Source organism: Salmo trutta, chromosome 3, assembly GCF_901001165.1.
Source record: "Salmo trutta chromosome 3, fSalTru1.1, whole genome shotgun sequence".
Taxonomy (NCBI): Eukaryota; Metazoa; Chordata; class Actinopteri; order Salmoniformes; family Salmonidae; genus Salmo; species Salmo trutta.
Genome location: NC_042959.1, coordinates 21834624 through 21846753, shown reverse-complemented (window position 1 = coordinate 21846753; position 12130 = coordinate 21834624). Strand labels below are relative to the sequence as shown.

Below are 12130 nucleotides of genomic sequence, written 5' to 3'. Positions count from 1 at the left end.
CTATTTTTTAATAGCACACAAATTACAGAAATGAATGGTTACCCTGATACTGACAAACTGAAATCAATAAAAACGTTCTGGTCTTGAATTCAGACAATAGTCCAGGCCAATGACACGACACACATATTGTACAATATTAGGAGTATATATATATATATGTATATATATATATATATACATACACTACCGTTCAAAAGTTTGGGGTCATTTAGAAATGTCCCTTTTCTTTAAAGAAAAGCACATTTTTTGTCCATTAAAATAACATAAAATTGGTCAGAAATACAGTGTAGACATTGTTAATGTTGTAAATGACTATTGTAGCTGGAAGCGGCTGATTTTTAATGGAACATCTACAAAGATGTACAGAGGCCCAATATCAGCAACCATCACTCCTGTGTTCCAGTGGCACGTTAGCTAATCCAAGTTTATCATTTTAAAAGGTCTGATTGATCAATAGAAAACCCTTTTGCAATTATGGTAGCACAGCTGAAAACTGTTCGATTTCAGGCTCAAAATGGCCAGAAACAAAGAACTTTCTTCTGAAACTCAACGTCAACAGTGAAGATGCAACTCCGGGATGCTGGCCTTCCAGGCATAGTTCCTCTGTCCAGAGTTCCTCTGGCTTTTTCTTTGCAACTCTGCCTAGAAGGCCAGCATTGCGGAGTCGCCTCTTCACTGTTGATGTTGAGACTGGTGTTTTTTGTGGGTACTATTTAATGAAGCTGCCAGTTGAGGACTTGTGAGGCGTCTGTTTCTCAAACTAGACACTCTAATGTACTTGTCCTCTTGCTCAGTTGTGCACCGGGGCCTCCCACTCCTCTTTTTATTCTGGTTAGAGCCAGTTTGCGCTGTTCTGTGAAGGGAGTAGTACACAGCGTTGTACAAGATCTTCAGTTTCTTGGCAATTTCTCACATGGAATAGCCTTCATTTCTCAGAACAAGAATAGACTGACGAGTTTCAGAAGAAAGGTTTTTGTTTCTAACCGTTTTGAGCCTGTAATCAAACCCACAAATGCTGATGCTCCAGATACTCAACTCGTCTAAAGAAGGCCAGTTTTATTGCTTCTTTAATCAGCAGAACAGTTTTCAGCTGTGCTACCATAATTGCAAAAGGGTTTTCTATTGATCAATTAGACCTTTTAAAATGATAAACTTAGCTAACACAACGTGCCATTGGAACACAGAAGTGATGGTTGCTTATAATAGGCCTCTGTACGCCTATGTAGATATTCCATAAAAAATCTGCTGTTTACAGCTACAATAGTCATTTACAACATGAACAATGTCTACACTGTATTTCTGATCAATTTGATGTTATTTTAATGGACAATTTATTTTGCTTTTCTTTTTTTTAAAGGACATTTCTAAGTGACTCCAAACTTTTGAATGGTAGTGCATATATATAGAGTAGACTACTAAATACATTTTCCGGTGGCACACTGACTCACCTAATGATGAAGATGAAGCCATAGGCACCGATGTTGACCAGTAAAGGGGCTGTTTGGTCATGGCGTGGCAGGGGGTGCTTGTTTAAGGTGTTTCGGGGTTGTTTGGGTTATGTTCGATGTTAGTGTATTTCTATGTTATTTCTAGTTTGTCTATTTCTATGTGGTGTTTATTGGGTTGATCTTCAATTGGAGGCAGCTGCTTCTCGTTGCCTCTGATTGAAGGTCCTATTTATAGGGGTGTTTGTTCTATGGGGGTTTGTGGGTAGTTGTTTCCTGTTTGTGTTTGTTGCACCTGACGGGACTCTTTGGAGTCGTTTGTTTTGTATACGTGTTTATTTTGTTTTTCCTTCTTCAAATAAAAAAGGAAGATGAGTATACATTTTCCCGCTGCGCCTTGGTCCACTCCTTACGACAATCGTGACAGATGTCCTCATCATGGCAATAGCCTAAATCAAAATAAGCTACTTAGAAAAACAGTGCTGCTCTTGATTCAAAATTGTTTCCATTGGTTCGATAAACAGATTAGTCTTCTCTATTCAGCAGCATTTGCTTTTAAAACTATGTTTTTCGCGCAATTGTATTTAGAAATTTACAAAAGGAAAACTGCAACCACAACCAACCATACAAATATAATCCATAGATGGCAGTTCCCATTCAAATCAAGACTGGCAGGCATTGCTCGTGTACCCATGAGTTTAACAGTCAAAGTGCCAGGGTAAGAGGTTACAAATCCTTCTATGGATTATATCTCTATAGCCACAACACAGCAAGCTGTTCTATATTTGGCTTGCCTACTTCCCAAATTGCAGCCTTCTCAACTGTAGGCATACTGGTGACTGCCAAGATAAAGGAAAGACTTGAGTAAATGAAGGAAACAAAGTATATGTTATGGAATGGGGTGCATTTCCTGGCATGGTTTAAGGCCACTTGTAGAATCTATGCCAAGGCTCATTGAAGCTGTTCTGGCAGCTCGTGGTGGCCGAACACCCTGTTAAGACACTTTATCTTGGTGTTCCCTTTATTTTGGCAGTTACATGTATGTGCTTGTGATACAATCTAATCCACAGTAATTTTTTGGGGAAAAGCTCCTGCATTAGCGTGTGTATCAGAGATAAAGAGAGCTGTAATTCCCAGTTTTTCTTGAGGTAGAAACATCTCTCTCCACACAAATAAACTACATTGTGGGATGAGTGATCTAGGATCTAAATACCATGTCATGAGTTTCTGTGGCAGGGGCAGTCTTTGTGAATTGTAGTCACTCAGGATTCCATGATGTGTGGCATCCCTGGGAGCTGGGCTGCTGTTGCTATTAGTGAGATAGTAAACCAAATTGGAAGCCTTTGCATTACGATGCCTTTGAGGTAAATCACTGATTCGCAGCCTGCATGTCTTTTCTAATATGGGCATGCTGTGACCCACACAAAACCCCAAGGGTAGCTGACATTTGAACACAAGCCACTGCTGCTGTTGTTTATGTAGATAATTGTTGTGTTGTTTTTGTTTGGATGTGCAGTGGGTAGCGGGGTGTCGTAGCATTATCTCTGTATGTTTAATATTTCAGACATTCACAGACATAATTGAGATTGCTGAAATGCTGCCTCATGTTCTAATACTATAAAACCAGGAGTTGTATTTAATCAAAACCATTCTACAACAAACCTGTGCTGTGGGACATCACAAAATACCTGTGCTACAAAAAGACACCCTTTCACTGTCAGCATTAGTTATTTCACCTCATAAACATGCTCTACTTTATCACAATTAAGCTAATTCGCTAAATATGAGGCTCAGTAACATTTCTATTTTCCTGCTGTGAAAGTGGAATAGATTTTTAGCCCAGCCCTGATGACATTTGCCTAATAAACACCTAGTTTGACCATAGCAACGGCTTCAGCAGAAGAATCCATTTGATGAAATAGCTAGGCCTGCCCACCTGATGTTATGTTCTGATAGGCAATCTCAGAGACTGTCATGATTGACAACATCCTATAAAATGAAAGCTGCAGCAAGATAACCATCCATCTCTCTCCCATCTTACTGTCACTCATCTTTCACTGTGTTAAATTGGTGGGAGTCACTAACTGCCGCAACAGTATGAAGCTTTGGTAACCACTAGAAGATTTGGTTCAGCTTTTAAACGCTTCATAAAGCCTTCATAATGCCTTCATAAGTGCTACATGAATGCGTTACATTCTATAACCGTACAGTAGGTCATGCTCTATAAAGGGTTTATAAATGTGGAATAAATGTGTGACATAACCACCAATGTCAAATGTGACATAACCCACTGCTTAATAAAGGCTTTATAAATCATATTAAATTGATGCTTCACAAAGCATTTATTACCTTGTCATGCATCTTGGTAAAGCATTGCAACACCAGGATAGTGGGTTAGATTCCCGGGACCACCCATATGTAAAAATGTATGCACGCATGACTGTAAGTCGCTTTGGATAAATGTAATTGTATTACTCTAAACCCTTTCTAGGATGGCCCAACCTCTTTCCCTCTTGGGTGCATAGTCAATATTGGACTTGACCTCAACTTCCAACAAAATGCTGTGCGGCAGTTTGACACACACTCTAAAGTGCAGTCACAGCAAAAAACGTTGGTAAGGCCCTTTAAAATCCGTATTTATCTTTTGCATAATTCCGTCTTTTCCTATAGTCCGGTTTTGTTTTTCCAGGTTTCGGCTTTCGCCCAGTTTTTTTTCTGGTTTTCCCCCAGTTTTTTCACACTTTTTTACGAGGAAAACAACATATTTTGGATTTTCTGTGTTCACAGCAATGCTTAAATCACACCAGATGACCACTTTTGAGGTCTGGGAAAAATCTAAGAAACTTACATTTTTGCTTGTAGCTGCCTTTGTTTCAGTGTGCATGCACTGTTTGGTTAGCGGTGTTTCGGTAGCGCAGTAAGCTCACATATAATGAGTTAGCAAATCAAATGCCCACTTGTGGTGCCACTGGACAGTGACAAACGAGTAAAGAAACCTTTATTTGTTGGAATTTAAATTACTTTGTAGTATTTATATGTGTTGAGTTAGATTACAAAGCTACCTCAATCACTAGATCAAATAATTTCGGCGACATCAACGCAATTGCTAGCTAGCTAATAGGCCTGACAACTTTCTTTGTTGTTAGGTTGGAACCACATGCAGTACCTCCAGCAGGGAGAGAAGCAAGAACCATTTGTCAGCCATCTCAGGGACAAGCTGCACTATTCACAGTGTAATGTTCAATGTAATTGCATTGCTGGACTTTTTTAAACTTAATGTATTTGTATTGTTTAAAAAAAAAAAAAAAAAGGAAATATGGTTTAAACTTGTCTTTAATATTTATTTATTTGAGCTGTTAATGATAATTCCTGTAGACTTTACATTAAGTAAATCGTCATATGATATAATGCATTTGTGAATGTGTTATGAATGACCGAAGGTGTCTGACTTTGTAGTAAGCACAGTGTCACGTGATATAGTCTTTATGGATGTGTTATGAATGACTGAAGGTGTCTGACTTTGTAGTAAGCACAGTGTCACGTGATATAGAGTCTTTATGGATGTGTTATGAGTGACCGAAGGTGTCTGACTTTGTAGTAAGCACAGTGTCACGTGATATAGTCTTTATGGATGTGTTATGAATGACCGAAGGTGTCTGACTTTGTAGTAAGCACAGTGTCACGTGATATAGTCTTTATGGATGTGTTATGAATGACCGAAGGTGTCTGACTTTGTAGTAAGCACAGTGTCACGTGATATAGAGTCTTTATGGATGTGTTATGAGTGACCGAAGGTGTCTGACTTTGTAGTAAGCACAGTGTCACGTGATATAGAGTCTTTATGGATGTGTTATGAATGACCGAAGGTGTCTGACTTTGTAGTAAGCAGTGTCACGTGTTATAGAGTCTTTATGGATGAGTTATGAGTGACCGAAGGTGTCTCACTTCAAACTAAGTATTACAGGACACCACATAAAGTGTCAATAAATAGGTTAACGTTCTGCTGATTTATGAAGGTTCTCTCATGATCAACAGGTTACTGTAGGGTGTGAGAGGTATTTAAATGGGTTGATAGACCTGCAAAGCTTGTGTTTGTGTGTGTCAGAATCAAGATTATTTGGAGTAGTCCAACCTGAGACTATCACACCAGCTATTCCTCTTCTGTTCCCATGCTGGAGACCAGGGCTTGATTACAACCTGTTAACAATGGTGCCAACAGTTTGTGGCTGATCTTTCAGTGGGGGAGTGGGTGAATGTGTCAAAGACTTGTCTGGGCCCAGGACCCCACGGTACGGCTTGTTATATAGTTGTCAAAGACTTGTCTGGGCCCAGGACCCCACGGTACGGCTTGTTATATTGTTGTCAAAGACTTGTCTGGGCCCAGGACCCCACGGTATGGCTTGTTATATTGTTGTCAAAGACCTGACTGGGTCCAGTAGCGCACAGTATGGCTCGTTTTTGTTTTGTGCGTGTTTGTGTGCTGAGGAACATGTAACTTGGTTCCAGAAGAAAGACACTTACAATTTCTTTAGATTAGGCGCCTGTAACGGCTGTCGGGAGAGAGAGTAGACCAAGGCGCAGCGGAGTTAGTGTTCATCATGATTTTAATTTACTAAAGAACACTACACAAAACAAAACGAGAAAACTGACAGCCAAACAGTCCTGTCAGGTGCAAAACACTCAACAGAAACAATTACCCACAAAATCCAAAGGAAAAACATGCTCCTTATGTGTGACTCCCAATCAGCAACAATGCTCTACAGCTGTGCCTGATTGGAAGCCACACGGCCAAAATCAATAAAACAAACCAACATAGAAAAATGCACATAGAACGCCCACCCAATGTAACACCCTGGCCTAACCAAAATAAAGAACAAAAACCCCTCTCTATGGCCAGGGCGTTACAGCGCCTTCATCAATGTAAGTGTTTCTTGGTGTAACGTCGTCTCCAGGCTATTGCACGCACAGTATATACTATAAGCCTTGGATATCAACCATTCAAAGTTGACCTTAGTGAGAGTGACCATTGAATTCTGTAGGAGTGACCTTACTGAGTAATGTATTTGTCATTGTCACTACTTAACACAGTGAACAAGTCATAGTTATTGCTAATCCCTGCCCATTTCAACAATTTATCTTCTTAAAATTGTATTTTAAACCTAACCCTAACTCATGAAGGCCTAGTTTGATGTGTTGGTCAACCAGACCTTCCGCGCATTTGGGCAGAAGTGTCTGGGAACGAGATTAGGTGTCATGTGACTATGAACCCTTTATAATGCATGACATATGGTTATAGATGCTTTGCAACACATTTATGTAGTGCTTAGGAAGGCTTTATGAAGCCTTTATAAGCTGAACGTCATTCAAAGTAGGACCAGAGGTTTATAGGCCCCCTATGTATGCATTCATAAAGTCTTTATAGCAGCAACATAAGACATTTATCTGTCATAGCCTGGAATTAATATTATGAACAATGGCAAAAGATGTTATGAAGCTTGTTATGATGTGTGCTATAGATGACAGGCACATCTGTTGTCAAATGCTGGTATGTCTTATAAAACTGTTATAAAGGCTTTATGAATGTATACATTGGGGGACTATAACACATTAACAAGCAGTAAGTATGTATGGTTATCTATGGCAGTCAATAGTCAACACTGTTAATGAGTGGCTCATGTCTAGCTCCCAGGATCATCTTATGTAGTCAGCTAGCCGGCAAATCTTAGGTCACGCTGAGCTGATTTAGAACCCAGTGAGGGGCGTGCTTGGTGAGGTCTAATGGACTTCTGGTACCCTCAGACCTGGAGCTTGCAATTTTATCACCAATCAGAGGCTGTGTTTTATTGACAGGCCCACCAGAGAACTGGGCAGCTCTCGGATACTATTTAGGAAAAATAAACAACAAACAATGTTATTTAAGTGATTTATTTATTTTCTACAAATGTGTATTTCAATGTTTTTACAGTGCATTACAGTGCATAATCAGCTGACAATGAAAATGTTGAGAGACATTATCTATTAATTATTTTCTGCAACTGTGATGTTTTGGTCAAAAACATTTCAACGTACTATGGGTAGGCAATTATTTTGTAACATACTGTACTATGCTTCAATGGTTTTTAAGCAATGGTCCTTCCTCAATGGTTGGCTTCTTCAAAATGCATCAATTGATTCATGCAGTATAGAGCAACTGCAAATGATGGAGAACATAGTTCCTGGTTCAATCTTTAGCAGGAGTTGCTGAGGAAGCTGTTTGTCACAGCCAGGGAGCAAAGGCCAACTGCTCTCACTGCTCGCAACTCAGCTGAACTTCTTTTAGTTTAACATACTGACTTAACACTTGGGTGCACTTTATAGTGCTCCACTGACAGGGATTGCATGCTGGGTGCTGAGAGCCGTTAGCCTTCTTACTGTAACCGTTCTTGTTAAAGGCTAGGGTCTGCAGCGTGCCGAGAGACAGAGCGAGAGAGAGAGAGAGAGAGAGAGAGAGAGAGAGAGAGAGATTGGCTCAGCTAAGAGCATTTCTCATTACATTAGCTTGTTGCCTGACTAACTGTTGTGGTCGTGTTTCCAACTCTGACTGTGCTACCTTGGGAGTGAATTATGTAACATGAGAATATTAGTGGAAGAATGGGCACATGTTCTCTCAAGTTCTTACAGTGCAAGACTGGAAGATTTAAGATCCAACACAAAAGCCCACGAAAGTTGTGAAAAGTGTCCCCCATAACGATTACTACTGTGTGGAGAAATCGATCGAGGATGTTTTTGTTTGTTTTGTTTTTCCCCATGGGACACTTTGCAGCTACATCCTACAATCATGACTGTTTCTCAGATAGCAGCTGAGGTATTATGGTGGACACTTTGCATCTACATCGTACAATCAAGTCTGTTTGTCAGATAGCAGAGGATGTATTATGGTGGACACTTTGCATCTACATCGTACAATCATGTCTTTTTCTCAGATAGCAGTCAATGTATTTTGGGAGATACTTTTAGCTACATCGTACATTTACATTTAAGTCATTTAGCAGACGCTCTTATCCAGAGCGACTTACAAATTGGTGCATTCACCTTATGATATCCAGTGGAACAACCACTTTACAATAGTGCATCTAAATCTTTTAGGGGGGGTTAGAACGATTAGAAGGATTACTTTATCCTATCCTAGGTATTCCTTAAAGAGGTGGGGTTTCAGGTGTCTCCGGAAGGTACAGTCATGTCTGTGTCTCACTATTTTTGTCTCTCACTCAGATCTTTTTTCTGAAATGTATTTGCATACATTGATTTAAGTAGTTTATGGAAAATATGAAAGATTGTGCATAGAATGTATGCCAAATAGTCAAGACCTTGGATAGCTGCATTTCTGACAGTGTTTCTTTAACCTATCATGGTTTAGCCCCAGCTGTTCCACTGATTTGATCTATTCCAGTAATGCTGTAGCACACCTGATTCAACTGGTCAACAAATTAACAAGATGAATCAGGTGTGCATGTACTGTATTGTATTGTACTGTATTGTAATAGTTCAAATAAGTGGAAAAGCTGTGGGCACTCATGGAGAAATTAGGGAAAAACAGCAGCATGTCATACACATATACATGCTCCCACTTGGTTGTCTCAACATGTGACTGACCTTGTTTCTCTGCTGTTTGTTTGGCAGGGCCGGCATTGAAGACCGTCTCCCCCAAGCAAGACTGTGAGGAGCGCAAGCAGGACAAACTGGGCACTGACAAGGGCAGCGAGAGCGGCACGTCCCTAAACGAGCTCTCCACCTCCAGCTCCGAAACCCACTCCGAGGCCACCTCACCCCAGGATGGTCCCAACCTGGTTGGGGGAGGCGGCGGGGGATCCGTGGCCCCCTGCGGAGCCCTCCAGTCCGTCTCCCGGCAGCCCAGCACCCTCACCCTGGGGCGACCCTCCAAGAAGGGCTCGTCAGTGCAGTGGATGCAGCTGCCGGATAAGCGACGCAACAGCGAGCTCTTCCAGTCGCTGATGGGGCGTGAGGGCGGCCTGAGCAGGAAGAAGAACACGGAAAGACTCAGTGCAGAGGAAGAGATGATGCAGTGCATCCAGGACTTTAACAACATCAAAATCCCACAGGCTTTCCCCGAGCGCAAGAGGCAGTGGCAGTCCGAACTACTCCAAAAGTACGGTCTATAGGGGCCACTTTTTATTCCTATCCCCGTCCCACATGTGGTAGCCATCTTTATTTGGATTCCCTCCATTTTGGCTGGTTTTAAGTGCTATGATTCCTCTAAAATGTCTGACAGTACAAATTAAGTTAAAAGAATCATCAACCAACTGTTGTTTTTGTGAATGGAGGCCAGGTTGGTAAGCACATGCATTTCAGGGGCACATGTTAAAAGAAGCACAGCGGAAATCTCCTTTTCTGGTATGTTGTCTCTTAAATTCTAGATTGCAATGGAGATTTCTCATACAAGCCTCAAAAGTAAAATCTGTGTGACTATGTGAAAAGTATTTTGGCTAATTTCTTTCTTTGACACCTTCAGTGACATTCCCACTCCCCTCCCTTTGGAATGGATTGAAATAGTTGTGAATGTAGATGACATGTTAATGAATTAGAAAACATAGATATACTGTATACCACTAAAGACTTAATTACAATTATTGAATTATCTACAGAGAGAGAATTATATGTGTTCAACATGTGAATTGTTTAAGAAGTTTCGTATTCCAGATAGTGGAAAGAGTGGAATATGTCCATTCAGTATCTACCATGGATGTCCTGTGGTGTGTTTACTGTTGTTGTCCATGGTCAATGTGTGAGTAACAAGGTTTATTGCTACTTTTTTAGAATAATTCTACAATAAAATATAATATCATGTTATGACACTTTTGAGTCCAGGACCAGGCTTAATCAGTGTCAAGGAAACCATCTCTTTATGTAAAAATCCTTCAGTGCTGGGCTAAGAACGGTGAAGATGATTTCTTACAATCACTCTAGATAGATAATATTGTGTGCTGAGGGCCAAGCCTTTTTCTACAGTGTTAACTCCAAGCCGCTTTCTCTTGCTCACCCAATAACTTATGGAATTGACTAAAAAAGCTGATTACTGAGCAATGGAAGAGTGTTTTTGTCAGTCCCTCTTTGTTGAAAATCATTTATCTAATAAAAGTGTTGAGTAAAGATGAAAAAGCCACTGGCTTTTTATACACCAGTTATTTTGTCAGTGTACAGCATATTGCCAAGGTGAGAGGTTTTGTTTTAAAGGGAGACCTTTTGTTTTAAAGACATTCAATAAAATGACATGTTATGAACTCAACGAATTACACCACAAGGCAAAAATCTAAAACAAATCCATGCTTAGTGAATTTAAGAAAACACTTTACTCAACAATTTGCTTTGACAGATGGAAATATGGTGGCGATTACATACTTTGACTGTTTTACGTTTGCTATTTGAATGAGAAGATAATGAGCTTCAGAGACTGAACATGCTCCACTGAGTTGAACCCCACTAGTCTGAGTTGTCCCTATCCAAGGTGCTGAAATGATCCTCGCTTAGTCTCAAATGAGATTGCAGGTGTATCACAACAGGATGGAAGAAGTGATGTTTTCCCGTCTTCTGCCAGGGACCAAACGTCTGAAAATGGAAATGTGCACAATGTTTTTAGATAATTGATTATTTCACTGATGGTTGAAGAGAAACTGAATCTGAAACGGTCGCATATGCTGTATTTATCATAAACCAATATGGGCAATGTTGGAGGACTTCCTCCAAAACAGCTATGGTCCATCCCTTGGGATAAAAAAAAATCTGTTGCCAGTGTTAGTATTGTTGCCATGGTAATGCTGAAAGTGGATGGGTCCTCCAAACACAATGACAGCCACTCGGGTAGATAGAGGCGTGTGATGCATGCATAGGCAAGTAAGTTATCTTACATTCAGAAGTCCATGTCAACTGACAATAGTTATTATTGAACCACAGGGAAGAAATTATTGAACCACAGCAGTAATTATGAGTCTCTCTTGATTCCATCTATCATTGTGACTGACAAAGCATGAGCAAGTCCTAGTGAAATGTATTATTCATCACAGCGCCTGTGATAAGAACCATTATCTGCTTTTTGTAAATTTAGTGGTCACAGGGCATATACTTTAGGAATCTGTCAATGGAGGATTGGCTATTAGACGAGACGGAGAGGCCGTCTAAACCAAGGTTTCCCAAACTCATTCCTCGGGCCTCCCTGGCATTAAACATCACAAATGTTTTTGTTATAAATGTCTACTGAACAATAATGTGTTTTTCCACTTAGTGAGAGTAAATCTTTCAATTAAGATGCAATTGAGTTTCTCGTTATTCTAAATTGTGTAAACACTGTTTTATTGAATACACAGCTTATTGTAAACACAGTTTTCCTTAGTAAATCTTATCCTGAGGGCAGCAAACACACAACAACAAAATAGTCCTAGACATGTAAACATGGATCAGTTACATAATTGTGTTGGACAATTGGAAGTCTGCCTTGGGGCAAAATGTCATCCAATACTGTATGAACATGATGGTGACAACAAACCATAATGTTAAACCATAACACAAACCGATAGATCTTTTCTCAATTAGTTCGGAGTGGTTCTTTTGTAGCAATAGCTCAGCCAACCACTCTACTGAAAAAAACATCTAACAGATTGGAAGCAGAATTGGAACTACAAGGAAATTAACAT

The 12130-nt window shown here is 40.1% G+C and overlaps 1 protein-coding gene across 1 annotated transcript in view; it reads left to right on the top strand.

Moving 5' to 3' along the window:
- LOC115170205 (BTB/POZ domain-containing protein KCTD8) overlaps nucleotides 1-10623 on the top strand; it is a 34766-nt gene extending 24143 nt beyond the window's left edge. Inside the window, exon 2 of the mRNA XM_029726599.1 lies at nucleotides 9105-10623. Coding sequence (XP_029582459.1) covers nucleotides 9105-9604 — 500 coding nt within the window. The 3' untranslated portion in view covers nucleotides 9605-10623. The remainder of the gene's footprint in view (nucleotides 1-9104) is intronic.
- The last annotated feature ends 1507 nt before the right edge of the window (nucleotides 10624-12130 follow it).